Below are 16,790 nucleotides of genomic sequence, written 5' to 3' on the forward strand. Positions count from 1 at the left end.
GCGCACCTACCCACCACGTCGGGGCCACTGGGGATACAGTGTTGTTTGACCCCTCGTTGGAAAGCTCTAGATCTCAACTTTTCAATGAAACCAGAAATGATTCGATCGGACTTAAGGAGGCGGAGCTACATGTCCCGGAAGAGAGGCAACTTTAAAGCGCTAATGCCTTTCAAATGGGGTGAAATAGGCCCACTTAGGGAGGCCGCAGTTCCTCCAAATCAGGTCCGAGAAGCACAATTCTGGTATATTTTGGTAGGGCAGATCTCTGGCTTTAAAACGCTTCTCTCGGATTTTCGATAGGGCAGATAGTCGCAGAGCAGACAGTATCGGCGCACCGCTACCCGCCACGTCGGGGCCACTGGGGATACAGGGTTGATTGACCCCTCGTTGGAAAGCTCTAGATCTCTACTTTTGAATGAAACCAGAAACGATTCGATCGGACTTAAGGAGGTGGAGCTATGACTCCTGGAAGAGAGGAAACTTTAAAGCGCTAATGCCTTTCAAATGGGGTGAAATAGGCCCACTTTGGGAGGCCGCAGTTCCTCCAAATCAGGTCCGAGAAGCACAATTCTGCTATATTTTGGTAGGGCGGATCTCTGGCTTTAAAACGCTTCTCTCGGATTTTCGATAGGGCGGATAGTCGCGGAGAAGACAGTACCGGCGCGCCTCTACCAGCCACGTCGGGGCCACTGGGGATACAGGGTTGATTGACCCCTCATTGGAAAGCTCTAGATCTCTACGTTTCAATGAAACCAGAAACGATTCGATCGGACTTAAGGAGGCGGAGCTACATGTCCCGGAAGAGAGGCAACTTTAAAGCGCTAATGCCTTTCAAATGGGGTGAAATAGGCCCACTTTGGAAGGCCGCAGCTCCTCCAAATCAGGTCCGAGAAGCAGAATTCTGGTATATTCTGGTAGGGCGGATCTCTGGCTTTAAAACAATTCTCTCGGATTTTCGATAGGGCAGATAGTCGCAGAGCAGACAGTATCAGCGCGCCGCTACCCGCCACGTCACGGCCACTGGGGATACAGTGTTGTTTGTCCCCTCGTTGGAAAGCTCTAGATCTCTACTTTTCAATGAAACCAGAAACGATTCGATCGGACTTAAGGAGGCGGAGCTATGTCTCCCGGAAGAGAGGCAACTTTAAAGCGCTAATGCCTTTCAAATGGGGTGAAATAGGCCCACTTTGGGAGGCCGCAGCTCCTCCAAATCAGGTCCGAGAAGCACAATTCTGGTATATTTTGGTAGGGCAGATCTCTGGCTTTAAAACGCTTCTCTCGGTTTTTCTATAGGGCGGATAGTCGCGGAGCAGACAGTACCGGCGCGCCCCTATCCGCCATGGCGGGGCTACTGGGGATACAGGGTTGATTGACCCCTCGTTGGAAAGCTCTAGATCTCTACTTTTCAATGAAACCAGAAACGATTCGATCAGACTTAAGGAGGTGGAGCTACGTCTCCCGGAAGAGAGGCAACCAGGGACAGAAATAGACTTGATAGGCTGATCAGGAGGGCCAGCTCTGTCCTGGGGAGCCCCCTGGACCCAGTACAGGTGGTGGGTGACAGACGGATACTGTCTGTGGTGACCTCCATGCGGGAGAACAAATCCCACCCCATGTATGAGACCCTGATGGGACTTGGCAGCACTTTAAGTGACCGTCTGCTTCACCCCAAGTGTGAGAAGGAGCGCTATCGCAAGTCCTTCCTTCCAACCGCGATCATGCTGTATAATCTACATCAGACCAAGCGAAGATCACTCCACACAGAGAACTAATGATTATGACTATGAATGTCCTCCTTCTTTCTTCTTCTGTTCCTTAGCTGTTATGGACTCCTAGTATATCTTTCTCAGCATATGTGTGTCTACTTCTGTAATATATTACTGTGTATGATCCTGTATCTGTATTACTATGCAGCTGTAACATACCGAAATTTCCCCATGGTGGGACTATTAAAGGATTATCTTATCTTATCTAAAAGTATAAATATACACAAAAATATATAAAAAGTCACATATCTGACATGTCACCTCATAGAAAACAATGGAACAACTCCACAACCACGGATTAGTTTACAGTGGACACAGCGGTCCCAAGTAAGGTAACCAATCACACTTACCTGACTTCAAACCGTGATAATAAAGTTCCAAAAAGGACCGAAAGGGAAAATTCCAAAAGAGGCCATTTCATGTGAAAACAGAGTGAAATATAAAGATTAAAAACATTCCCTATAAGATAGTCTTGGGAAGGGACTAAAATCACCCTAAAGCCTAATACAGGGTCACCGCCCTACATAGCCAGTGCCCTGACCGGAACCTCACCCTAATTCAGGATCCATCCCTAATTAACCCCAACAATTTATATATGCCAAAGTAAAAAGGGCTAGTAAAACACACAATAGCATTCAAACAAAATAGCATGACCAGACATGCACGTTTCGTGGTATGCAATGTATATAGATGTTTTTTGCCCTATCAAAGCATATAGGCTTACAGTAGAGACCTGCATTCCTTCCCCAAACCTCCTGACTGTTCTCTGACCTCTTTCTTTTTTCTTTTTCTTTTTTTTCTTTTTCCCCTATTACACTGCCACTACCCGACTGCTGGGATCACAAAACCTTGGAGTCCCAGGATGACTACCAAAGTGCCGCCGGCCGGAACTACAGCAGCAAGGGATGGTTCCAGCCCCCCTCCCCCGGCCCGAAATTGCTCACCGCCACAGCGACGTGATACCAAGCGCCGCAAGTCTCCCCTCCGGCTCCCAGGCCGCAGAGGCAGCCACAGCAGAGCTGGTAAGCGCACTCGCGTAATACGTAGGGGGGCGGGGAGGGGGAAGGAGCTAGGTCTTAACTCACCGCTCTTGCTCTAGGTATGGAGACTGTTTGTTAGGAGGCCAGGAACAGACAGGATGAGAGACGTCTGACAGGTAAGCAACCCTGCTTCTTCTCTAGTTTTTGTTTTGTTTTGTTTTGTTTTGTTTTTTTGTTTTTTTTTAAGAGGACAGAGAGTCCTCTCTCCACCTGTCCGGTCCTTCACACAGGACAGAAAAAAACACGCAGGGGGAGGTATCTGTGCCCTTTTAAGGGAGCCAAGCCATGTGAAGTAAATACTGGCTAATTAAAATTTCGACTGTCCTACCAGCAAACAGGGGCAGAAAGTACCCCCACATTGTGCCGCTGGTACGGACGACAGGGAACAGGGTTTGTGGCACACATTTAGCGCAAGAAAGGGCCAATAAAAGGGGTTTTCCGGGCACTTTTTTTTTTTTTTTTTTATAAAGATGTGTTAGTGCTAGTAATGGGTTAATAAGTACACCAATATACCTTTTGCAGTGTTTGGAGTGATTTCTGGGTGTCTCTGGCAGCTGCTGGCATTCTCTGCCTTTGTTTATTAGTGTGAGCTTCCTGTGTAGCTGCCACAGTAGTTCCCTCTAATACATCCTCCCCCTCCTCTCTCACTCCAACACTCTATTTCCCTGTCTAATTAACCTAGCGAGCCCCTCGCACCCTCCCCTTTCTCTCTTTAGCCTAGCAATCCCGCCCATTACTAGCCCCTTCCACCCCCTTCTCCGTCTCCCTAGATAATCTTTTCCACCCAATGCTGGAAGACAGAAAGTGGGGAGGAGCCGGTCCGGACACAGGAAGGCTTGGTAAGTATTGATGGGGATAGTGGAGGAGGGAAGAGTAATGGTGACTAGAGATGAGCGAACACTATTCGAAACAGCTGTTTCGAATAGCATGCTCGCATAGAAATGAATGGAAGCGGCTCGCAGACTTTGCTGGCAGCCAGCCGCTTAACCTCCCGCGTGCCGGCTACGTCCATTCATTTCTATGGGGCGTGCTATTCGATACGGCTGTTTCGAATAGTGTTCGCTCATCTCTAATGGTGACGTTCCATTTCAGAAGCAATGAAATGGAACGTCACTGGATTATCAGAAAGTGTCCCTGGAGCGGTCACAAGACCGCTCCAGAGATATGGGCAATTATAGATTTTTTTAAATTTAAGTAAATTAGAAGTTAAGTGTGGGGAGGGGGTTTAATTTTGGGGTCAATTTTTAGTTTATCCTGGACAACCCCTTTAAACTCATTGAAGAATGTACCTTGGTGTCAAGTTATTAGTTGTTAATGTTCAGCCCATACGCAAATTCAGATGTATAAAATGCTCTATATAGGCAATAAATTTCAGATTTCAGACTGAGCCTGCATACACAATATTGCGCTTTTCAAAACCACTGAAGACCAAGTCAGCAGTTTGATCAGAATATTCAGTGACACTTTAAGAAAAATAAGTCTTGTTATACATTAAGAAAGCTGTATTTTGTAACCTTTAATTGCTTATGTATTAACTACTGAATGTAACGTAAGCAATGACCTTTAATGTACAAACCTCTAGTTTACACATTGACCATATTGTTATCATTATTATTTAATTATATAGCACCATTAATTCCATGGTGCTGCACATTTGCACCATATTAGTCAAAGATCAATCTTTCACGGAACAGTAAATCTGCAGTGAATCTACATAGTGAGTGGCTGAGATAGTGTAAAATGGCCCAAGCCGCTGCTGCAGCCCAGGTAGGATAAAGGGGACTCCAATAATTTGAAAGTGATGACGTATCCTACTGATCAGCCATTACTTTCTATAACAGGGAAATAAGGGGCATTATACAGCTGCCATAAAGACACATCTACTGATATCACAATCAACATATTGATGAAATAATGGATTGGAGGTTCTTTTGTCCTCACATTCATGGTATTTTCTTTAAGCTGATAAATTGTATATACTTGGAGGCATTGAGTGAGCTAATGTGTCTCCATCAGGGAGAGGCAGTACAGGGACTTATAAGAACACTAGCCTCTGCCTGTGACTTCGTCTGCGTGTTGTTGGCATCGATGATCTGCCTATATTCAGCAAATTGCTGCCGTTGCTGGTTTGCCTGCTCTAGCATTTTGGCAGCTTTTAAATTGTCCTGCTACTGAACTTTTTCCTCATGTCATGCCTGTGATTGTTCCGGCATCTCAGCAGCTTGCTGGGATGCCATATAATGAGTGTGTTGCTGATGTTGATGATCCGCCTGCTCCGGCATTTCAGCAGCTGTCAAGCTGGCCTGCCACTGAACTCATCCCTCGTGCTATGCCCGTGATTGTTCCAGCATCTCAGCAGCTCACTGGGATGCCATCGGCATTTGGGAAGTTTATTAACCCTTTAAGCATTTCATAGGAATTAAGATAATATGGAGGTGAAATTTAGACATTTAATTTTTTCACTAATACATTCATTTAGCCCTAAAATTTACACATTCACAAAGGGTTAAAGGAGAAAATGCATCTGACAGTTTATCATGCAATCTCTCCCGGGCACAGAAATACCCCACATGTGGGTGTAAACTGATGTTTGGGCAGACTGCAGTGCACGTTAGAGAAGGAGGGACACTTGACATTTGAAAAGCAGATTGTGCTGGAATAGTTTTCAGGTGCCATATCTCATTTGCAGAGCTCCTAGAGTACCAAAACAATGGGAATCCCCCAAAAGTGACCCCATTTTGGAAACTACACCATTCACAGAATTCATCAAGGGGTATAGTGAGCATTTTGACCCTATAGCCATTTCACAGATTTTACTAACCTTGGGATGTGTAAGCGAAAAACTACTGAAATGTAACTTTATCCCCAAAGTTTTCATTTTCACAAAGGGTTAAAGGAATAAAAGCCCCCCATAGTTTGTTAAACAATTGCTCATGAATGCGGCAATACCCCATATGTGCTGTATGGGTACATGGTGGGGCTTGGAATGGAACGAGCACTAATTGGGTTTTGGAGGGCAGATTTTGCTGGAATAGTTTTCAGGTGCCATGTTGCATTTGCAGAGCACCTAAAGTACCAATACAATGGAAACCCCCCAAAAGTGACCCCATTTTGGAAACTACACCCCTCAAATAATTTATCAGTGGGTGTAGTGAGCATTAGTATCCCAGACATGTCTGCACAGCGGATGGTGAAGATTGAATCTCTAAGCTGTGTGGAGTACATTGCGAACACCAACTTCTGTACTATATCCCCAGTAGCTCCTATGATCGGGAAGGGGGGTGTCACTTCTGGTGTCTTTTCTCTTGTAAGCTCTAAATATGGGGGTGTCCCCTGATATACGCTCACACAGCTTCTACATTCCCTTCCTGCCACAGCCAGTTGTGTACTACTGATTTGGTGATTTGGGGGTTTTTTTGTCTTCACATTGCTAGATGTTATATTTTTCTTACTTTTATGGTAACGTGGCCATATAAAGGCTTGTTTTTTGTGGGATGAGATTTTGTAATGACATCATTTTTGGGTGCCTATAACTTATAGAATACATTTTATTAACTCTTTCTTGGTGGATTTAAAAAAAAAATTGCAACTCTGGCATATCTAATACCTTTCAATCTTTTTTTGCCGTGCAGCGTACAGTATGAGTAACATGTTATCTTTATTCTGCGGGTCGGTATGATTATGGCGATACCTCATTTATATTGTTTTTTTATACATTACTAATTCTGCAGAACAAAAACACATTTGGGTTCATAGATCAATGATTGTTGCATCGCCATTTTCTGAGATGTGTAACATTTTTATTTTTTGCTTTACAATGTTGGATGAGGGCTTAATTTTTGCAGGACAACCTGTACTTTTCCTTGGTACTGTTTTGGGCTATGTATGGCTTTTTGATCACTTTTTATAGCATTTTTTGTAAGGCAAAATGTGCAAAAACCTTTATTTCTGGTGGGTTATTTTCCGTTTTTTTTCCCGACCTTTACCGTGCAGGTTAAATATTGTTTCAGTTTTATTGCACAGGTTGTTACGGACGCAGTGATGCCAAACATACAATCCTATGAAAAAGTTTGGGCACCCCTATTAATCTTAATCATTTTTAGTTCTAAATATTTTGGTGTTTGCAACAGCCATTTCAGTTTGATATATCTAATAACTGATGGACACAGTAATATTTCAGGATTGAAATGAGGTTTATTGTACTAACAGAAAATGTGCACTATGCATTAAACCAAAATTTGACCGGTGCAAAAGTATGGGCACCTCAACAGAAAAGTGACATTAATATTTAGTAGATCCTCCTTTTGCAAAGATAACAGCCTCTAGTCGCTTCCTGTAGCTTTTAATCAGTTCCTGGATCCTGGATAAAGGTATTTTGGACAAACAATTCAAGTTCAGTTAAGTTAGATGGTCGCCGAGCATGGACAGCCCGCTTCAAATCATCCCACAGATGTTCAATGATATTCAGGTCTGGGGACTGGGATGGCCATTCCAGAACATTGTAATTGTTCCTCTGCATGAATGCCTGAGGATTTGGAGCAGTGTTTTGGATCATTGTCTTGCTGAAATATCCATCCCCAGCGTAACTTCAACTTCGTCACTGATTCTTGAACATTATTCTCAAGAATCTGCTGATACTGAGTGGAATCCATGCGACTCTCAACTTTAACAAGATTCCCGATGCCGGCATTGGCCACACAGCCCCAAAGCATGATGGAACCTCCACCAAATTTTACAGTGGGTAGCAAGTGTTTTTCTTGGAATGCTGTTTCTTTTTGGACGCCATGCATAACGCCTTTTTTTATAACCAAACAACTCATTTTTTGTTTCCAAAATGAAGCTGCCTTGTCCAAATGTGCTTTTTCATACCTCAGGCAACTCTATTTGTGGCGTACGTGCAGAAACGGCTTCTTTCTCATCACTCTCCCATACAGCTTCTATTTGTGCAAAGTGCGCTGTATAGTTGACCGATGCACAGTGACACCATCTGCAGCAAGATGATGCTGCAGCTCTTTGGAGGTGGTCTGTGGATTGTCCTTGACTGTTCTCACCATTCTTCTTCTCTGCCTTTCTGATATTTTTCTTGGCCTGCCACTTCTGGGCTTAACAAGAACTGTCCCTGTGGTCTTCCATTTCCTTACTATGTTCCTCACAGTGGAAACTGACAGGTTAAATCTCTGAGACAACTTTTTGTATCCTTCCCCTGAACAACTATGTTGAACAATCTTTGTTTTCAGATCATTTGAGAGTTGTTTTGAGTAGCCCATGATGCCACTCTTCAGAGGAGATTCAGATAGGAGATCAACTTGCAATTGGCCACCTTAAATACCTTTTCTTATGATTGGATACATCTGGCTATGAAGTTCAAAGCTCACTGAGGTTACAAAACCAATTTTGTGCTTCAGTAAGTCAGTAAAAAGTAGTTAGGGGAATTCAAATCAATAAAATGATAAGGGTGCCCATACTTTTGCACCGGTCAAATTTTGGTTTAATGCATATTGCACATTTTCTGTTAGTACAATAAACCTCATTTCAATCCTGAAATATTACTGTGTCCATCAGTTATTAGATATATCAAACTGAAATGGCTGTTGAAAACACCAAAATATTTAGAACAAAAAATGATTAAGATTAATAGGGGTGCCCAAACTTTTTCATAGGACTGTATATTGTTTTTATTAATATTTTGTTTTGTTTTTTATACAATTCATTTTATATATGCATATGCAGATGCATAGGCTGACTTCCTCCATCGCAGGCAGGATCAACCAGGTAGATACAGCTAACACCAGTTACTGATGCCGCTGGCAGCATTCGGAGTCTGTGACAAACCTCTAAGATGCTGCGATCTCTATAGATCAATAGCGCCATTGGAGTGATGTCACAAACCACGCCCACGTGAGAGTCACATGGTACTGGCTGCCAGCTTCAACATATGTGCTCTGCGTGCAATTGATTATCCAGGTACATCTTATTTTTATATGTATCGCAAGTCTCAAATAAGGGAGATATATGTATACTCTTATTGAATTTTGGTATTAGACAATTATAATTTGTGTCTCAGGCACATCTCACGTGACTCTCACGTGGGCGTGGTTTGTGACATCACTCCAATGGCGCCATTGGCCTTTTACACAGGTATCTACCTAATATAAAGACCCCTCCAGCCTCGAACCAGTAGCCCCCTGATGAAGCATGGTGTGAAACGCACGTCGGGGTTCTGGGTGGAGTTCGCAATAACATCTCTGTAATGGACTGGCCTGCACAGAGTCCTGACTTGAATTCTATAGAACACCTTTGGGATGTTTTGGAACTCCGACTTCATGCCAGGCCTCACCGACCTACATCGATACCTCTCCTCAGTGCAGCACTCCGTGAAGAATGGGCTGTCATTCCCCAAGAAACCTTCCAGCACCTGATTGAACATATGCCTGCGAGAGTGGAAGCTGTCATCAAGGCTAAGGGTGGGCCAACACCATACTGAATTCCAGCATTACCGATGGAGGGCGCCACAAACTTGTAAGTCATTTTCAGCCAGGTGTCCGGATACTTTTGATCACATAGTGTATATATGTATTTACACCTTGCTGGAATATCTGGCTACTTTCTTAATTGTTGTCACATATGTTGGTGCATAGTCTTATTATATATCTTTGAGCATTATTTTGCCATACTACTTATTACACTCTTTATATAGGATCATTGTGAACCCCTGTTGTTTCAGCTTGCCCCATACTTCATATGACACTTATAACATGTTTTATGGAATATGTAGTTGTTTATGCACATTATAGACATTGTTATAGTGCTATTTACTGCATGCCCACATTGTATGCATTACTTCTTGTTGCAGCACTGTGACCTCCACTCACCATTTTGATGCGTTTTTTAAATGTTTTTAAAATGTCTCGCTTTTCTTCTCTTTTTTTTGTCATTTGTAATAATAAAATTTATTTTGTTATAATTTGGTTTTGTTTATGGTGTTATGATTATTGATATAGATACCGAAAAGGTCTAGTCTGGTGGTTTTTGTTAGGTATCATGTATTAACAAATATCCTAGTGTTGAGGTTTAGTCGTGGCCTACAGGACAGCAAATTATCAGGTGGGAAATCTTCCTACCACAGGCAGCTCTGCCTTGATCCTATCATGTGATAGGGAAACAAAGCAGGGGTTAGTGCCAAAAAAGGGAAATACACTCCTATGCAGACACTTTTAATATTATTTTGTCAGTGGACAATCCTTTCAAATTCACTTGAACCTATTGCATGCTGCAATTTCTTTATTTTTTAGCTACTGTAGATAGATAGTCACTAGTGACTTTGCCAGCACACACCCCTACTAGCAGTAGATGTTATAGGACATTGGTTTGCAGTTATGGGCTGTAACTAGATATTGAGCAATCGTGATGTTTTTAGGTCACGTTAGTTTAATGCACAAGTGTAGAACAGCGAGATCTTATTAATCATTTACAGTGGAGGCTGCAGCTGAGATCAGGGTTATGCCATTTCAGACTTCTATATCTGTCTACATACAAGATCATTCCTTTGTCTCAATATGGATTTTACTGGAGGGGAAATATATCAATCCAGCTTTGACCCCAAAGCATATTTAGCCTCATTTTGTAGTCTGGGATCTGGAAGAGATGATATTCTAACATTCCGCTTGAAAAAATTATTTGAAACATTTGGACCAGGTAAGGACATCTTTTGTTATATAGACCCTGCTGATATAACATGGGCATCTTCTGCTAAATAGTTATACATGTATGGCTGGTACAAGTTATACATCTGTCTGTATACAGTCCTATGAAAAAGTTTGGGCACCCCTATTAATCTTAATCATTTTTAGTTCTAAATATTTTGGTATTTGCAACAGCCATTTCAGTTTGATATATCTAATAACTGATGGACACAGTAATATTTCAGGATTGAAATGAGGTTTATTGTACTAACAGAAAATGCGCAATATGCATTAAACCAAAATTTGACCGGTGCAAAAGTATGGGCACCTCAACAGAAAAGTGACATTAATATTTAGTACATCCTCCTTTTGCAAAGATAACAGCCTCTAGTCGCTTCCTGTAGCTTTTAATCAGTTCCTGGATCCTGGATAAAGGTATTTTGGACAAACAATTCAAGTTCAGTTAAGTTTGATGGTCGCCGAGCATGGACAGCCCGCTTCAAATCATCCCACAGATGTTCAATGATATTCAGGTCTGGGGACTGGGATGGCCATTCCAGAACATTGTAATTGTTCCTCTGCATGAATGCCTGAGGATTTGGAGCGGTGTTTTGGATCATTGTCTTGCTGAAATATCCATCCCCGGCGTAACTTCAACTTCGTCACTGATTCTTGAACATTATTCTCAAGAATCTGCTGATACTGAGTGGAATCCATGCGACCCTCAACTTTAACAAGATTCCCAATGCCGGCATTGGCCACACAGCCCCAAAGCATGATGGAACCTCCACCAAATTTTACAGTGGGTAGCATGTGTTTTTCTTGGAATGCTGTTTCTTTTTGGACGCCATGCATAACGCCTTTTTTTATAACCAAACAACTCATTTTTTGTTTCCAAAATGAAGCTGCCTTGTCCAAATGTGCTTTTTCATACCTCAGGCAACTCTATTTGTGGCGTACGTGCAGAAACGGCTTCTTTCTCATCACTCTCCCATACAGCTTCTATTTGTGCAAAGTGCGCTGTATAGTTGACCGATGCACAGTGACACCATCTGCAGCAAGATGATGCTGCAGCTCTTTGGAGGTGGTCTGTGGATTGTCCTTGACTGTTCTCACCATTCTTCTTCTCTGCCTTTCTGATATTTTTCTTGGCCTGCCACTTCTGGGCTTAACAAGAACTGTCCCTGTGGTCTTCCATTTCCTTACTATGTTCCTCACAGTGGAAACTGACAGGTTAAATCTCTGAGACAACTTTTTGTATCCTTCCCCTGAACAACTATGTTGAACAATCTTTGTTTTCAGATCATTTGAGAGCGGGCTGTCCATGTTCGGCGACCATCAAACTTAACTGAACTTGAATTGTTTTGTAGAAAGAAATGGTCCAAAATACCTTTATCCAGGATCCAGGAACTGATTAAAAGCTACAGGAAGCGACTAGAGGCTGTTATCTTTGCAAAAGGAGGATCTACTAAATATTAATGTCACTTTTCTGTTGAGGTGCCCATATTTTTGCACCGGTCAAATTTTGGTTTAATGCATATTGCGCATTTTCTGTTAGTACAATAAACCTCATTTCAATCCTGAAATATTACTGTGTCCATCAGTTATTAGATATATCAAACTGAAATGGCTGTTGCAAACACCAAAATATTTAGAACTAAAAATGATTAAGATTAATAGGGGTGCCCAAACTTTTTCATAGGACTGTATATATTTTTGAGAATATTCCTGTACCCTGTGAAGCAGTACTGGTAGTATAGTGTAGAACAGTCATGCCAAAAAGGAAAGTATAGGATAGGAACACAAAGTGATATGGCATACATTTTCAGTAAGTCCCATCACTCAAGACACACTCACATCAGCTAGCGGACATCACTCATTGCCGGATTCTCCATTCATTGAGACACAGTAGCTGCCTGCCAGGGTGAACAGAGCTGACCAAACAAAATAGGCTACATGTACCAAAACTCACTGTAAAGGAGTGAAGGATGCTCTTGCTCTTTAGCCAGTGTAACCCATCTAAAGGGATGCCAACCTATCTTTGGCAGGGACTATTTATGGATCTGCATCTAGGCTAGCCTACTAAGAAGGCTATTCCTTCACCTCCTTACAGATATACAGTAAATTCAAGTGTTCCCTAAGTAATTTCCTTTTGATTTCGCTGCAGAATTCTTAGAATCTGTTTCATTTATTTGAGGTGCACAGTTCAGCTCTTCACTAACCAGACTTAACTGAACATGTCCAATGTCCATCATAATAGACTTTTTTTTTCAGGTGGGCTCAAAGGAGATGTTTTAGTTGATATCGGAACTGGACCATCGATATACCAACTACTCTCTGCCTGTGAATCATTTCCTCATGTCATTGCTACTGATTTCACAGACAGTAATAGGCAGGAGCTGGAGAGATGGTTGAGAAGAGAACCTGGAATCTTTGATTGGTCAGGGATTGTGAAGACTGTTTGTGATTTGGAGGGTGACAGGTAAGTCACGCATCTACAAGACTTTATATGTATGATTAGATAACTTTAACTCAGGTATATAAGAAAAATACAAATAAATCATTGATAGCCCAAATAGAGGTGTTAGAGAACATCTAGCCTTGCTTGTGATTCTTGCAAAAACACTAAAAATATAATGACATAGTCGTGAGGCTTTTGGCCACAGTTGAAGCATGGAAGTTGTTGTTTTGTCACCCTCTCTCCCTGCTTGTGGCTAGGGAGTCTTATACACAATGACGTACCTACCATGGAGGCAGGACAGGCTATTGCTATGGATCCTGTAGAAAGGGGCTAAGAGCTGTAATGGTTGCAGAGGTCTTTCTTTATTTTTTAACCACTGCCCTTCTTTATTCTCCCTGATTTTTTTTCCTTTTGGGGCCTCAATTCTGACTTTTGCTATAGGACACCATGATTTCTGTATATACTCCTGCTTGTGCAGGTTTACGTACCTCAAGGAGAACAAGCATAGGGTCACCTAGGGAAATTTAGACCTAATTTCCTCAAACACCCATAGCAGTACCATTGACTGCTTCTGTGGCGTAAACACCATTGGAGCACCAACATAGAACTTTAACTGAAGTGCCACTGGTCTGAGACAAACATCTACCTAAAATCTACAAAAAAACTACTGAATATCTGTTTTCTTGGAGATGTTCTTCCTCTTGTTTATCACTGAGGTGCCCATTGATGCCCCTCTGAGTTAGATACAGTATTTCCAGTAGAGGAGGCCCACACGATTATCATTGTCAAGTATCATTGGCTAAACAAGATAGGAAAAAAAGTCTGATATTACAATTTTCTTTCTTCTTGTATTTCATCTTTAAAGCAGAGACAATTGGGTGGCAAAAGAGAACAAACTACGATCCAGAATCCAAAAAGTTCTAAAGTGTGATGTAACAAAAAGTAATCCACTGGATCCCACAACGATTTGCCCTGCAGATTGCTTGATCACAGCTTTATGTTTAGAAACAGCTTGCAAAGATATTGACTCATATTGCTGCGCTTTGAGGAACATTACAACACTATTGAAGCCTGGAGGACACTTGGTTTTGATTGGTGTCCTTGGAGATTCCTTTTATAAGGTTGGAGAGAAGAATTTTTTCTGTCTGCCATTGGATGAAAAGACAGTAAGAAACGCTGTCATAGATGCTGGGTACACTATTAAGGATATGGAGATTTATTACATTCCTGATCAGACCTCTTGTGCTCACATTACAGATACCTATGCCAATGTTTTCCTTGTAGCCCAAAAAAAGGAGCTGTAAGCCTTCACGTACAGTAGTGATATTACTATGATATGTAAATCATTTCAAAACATAGAAATTGTGCATATACACTCACCGGCCACTTTATTAGGTACACCATGCTAGTAACGGGTTGGACCCCCTTTTGCCTTCAGAACTGCCTTAATTCTTCGTGGCATAGATTCAACAAGGTGCTGGAAGCATTCCTCAGAGATTTTGGTCCATATTGACATGATGGCATCACACAGTTGCCGCAGATTTGTCGGCTGCACATCCATGATGCGAATCTCCCGTTCCACCACATCCCAAAGATGCTCTATTGGATTGAGATCTGGTGACTGTGGAGGCCATTGGAGTACAGTGAACTCATTGTCATGTTCAAGAAACCAGTCTGAGATGATTCCAGCTTTATGACATGGCGCATTATCCTGCTGAAAGTAGCCATCAGATGTTGGGTACATTGTGGTCATAAAGGGATGGACATGGTCAGCAACAATACTCAGGTAGGCTTTGGCGTTGCAACGATGCTCAATTGGTACCAAGGGGCCCAAAGAGTGCCAAGAAAATAATCCCCACACCATGACACCACCACCACCAGCCTGAACCGTTGATACAAGGCAGGATGGATCCATGCTTTCATGTTGTTGACGCCAAATTCTGACCCTACCATCCGAATGTCGCAGCAGAAATCGAGACTCATCAGACCAGGCAACGTTTTTCCAATCTTCAATTGTCCAATTTCGATGAGCTTGTGCAAATTGTAGCCTCAGTTTCCTGTTCTTAGCTGAAAGGAGTGGCACCCGGTGTGGTCTTCTGCTGCTGTAGCCCATCTGCCTCAAAGTTCGACGTACTGTGCGTTCAGAGATGCTCTTCTGGCTACCTTGGTTGTAACGGGTGGCTATTTGAGTCACTGTTGCCTTTCTATCAGCTCGAACCAGTCTGGCCATTCTCCTCTGACCTCTAGCATCAACAACGCATTTCCGCCCACAGAACTGCCGCTCACTGGATGTTTTTTCTTTTTCGGACCATTCTCTGTAAACCCTAGAGATGGTTGTGCGTGAAAATCCCAGTAGATCAGCAGTTTCTGAAATACTCAGACCAGCCCTTCTGGCACCAACAACCATGCCACGTTCAAAGGCACTCAAATCACCTTTCTTCCCCATACTGATGCTCGGTTTGAACTGCAGGAGATTGTCTTGACCATGTCTACATGCCTAAATGCACTGAGTTGCCGCCATGTGATTGGCTGATTAGAAATTAAGTGTTAACGAGCAGTTGGACAGGTGTACCTAATAAAGTGGCCAGTGAGTGTATAATACATTAATACATTTCCAGTGTATTCCTTTAGAACTATGGCTTATAGTGGACTATTAAAACATATTTTGATTGAAAAGGGCAATGTTTTTATTATTATAATTGTTTCCTTTATTTCTCCTGAAATCAATAGAACCCTACCAGTCATATGCATATGACGGTTACATGGATATGTTTGTCTCAGTATATAAAGGTCTCAATTGTCGGACTGGAATGTCTAGAGCCCACCAGTGGAATTGTTTCTAGGGGCCCACCATCAGGACCCCTGCAGACCAGAGGTACCGAGATAGGGCGGTTAAAGGTAACAACATATCAGGAGCCATGCTGCTCACCCCACTATACCATTTGCACTACCTAAAACCACTGCTACACCCTGGATGACAAGTGAACAGAGTGGCTCCTAGAAATGTTACTATTACCTGTAGCCACACTATCCTAGATCCTGATTTGCAGAGGTCTTGGCTGTTGTATCACCGCAAATGTAATATTGATGGTCTATCCTAAGGACAAGCCATCAATATTAGAAATATGGATAAATCCTTTAAAGTGGTTGTCCAGGAATTGGAGCAACCCATGTGCTGGGAGGGAGAAGTAAAATAAAATAAATAAATAAAAAAGCACATTCACCTGTCCTCGGCACTACGTTGACCAACGTCAGTGTTCATTCAGTCTTGTGCTGGTGCTTCCACAGCCGCCACAGTGAACACTCCAGTTTATGGACAACCTCTTTTAAGGGGTTGTCTGGGAAAAAATTTTATGACTAAGTTATAAGTTACTTCATTGGTCCCCTCATACTGTGGCCTCTTCACTGGTTCCCCATATGGGGAACAGTGATTGGGACATTATATTGTGTGGGAGCAGTGATGGTGCTAACATCCTCTGGGGGACATTAAACAGTGTGGGGCATATTAAAGGGGTTGTGCAGGGCTTAATACTGTCACGTCACCCACTGACCGCTATACCAGGACTAAATACTGTCACGTCACCCGCTGACCCCTATACCAGGACTAAATACTCTAGATGACAGATACAAAATGGAGGATTACACATGGAGGATTACCGCTAACACTAGTTTGGCACAAAATACAGAGGGGTAACTTGCCTTTGTTCCCTTCAAGGCATCAGAGTATTGGGATTGTTACCTCAGCACATCCGATAGCTATGCCCATAAACATACAGTACATGTCACTGTCACTTTGACATAACCTCAGCTCTGTTTTGCCTTAGAGAACATGAAATGGGAT

At 42.4% G+C, this 16,790-nt stretch overlaps 1 protein-coding gene across 1 annotated transcript; it reads left to right on the forward strand.

Annotated features, from left to right (window-relative positions):
* The first annotated feature begins 10,297 nt into the window (after window positions 1-10,297).
* On the forward strand, window positions 10,298-14,945 carry LOC142209515 (indolethylamine N-methyltransferase-like). The gene is made up of 3 exons (XM_075278516.1): window positions 10,298-10,501; window positions 12,763-12,970; window positions 13,815-14,945. Exons 1-3 carry the CDS (start codon window positions 10,363-10,365, stop codon window positions 14,251-14,253), a joined length of 786 nt encoding a protein of 261 aa, XP_075134617.1. The 5' UTR covers window positions 10,298-10,362; the 3' UTR covers window positions 14,254-14,945.
* Window positions 14,946-16,790: the final 1,845 nt, after the last annotated feature.

The sequence above is a fragment of the Leptodactylus fuscus genome, chromosome 6 (genome assembly GCF_031893055.1).
Source record: "Leptodactylus fuscus isolate aLepFus1 chromosome 6, aLepFus1.hap2, whole genome shotgun sequence".
NCBI classification, from domain to species: Eukaryota; Metazoa; Chordata; class Amphibia; order Anura; family Leptodactylidae; genus Leptodactylus; species Leptodactylus fuscus.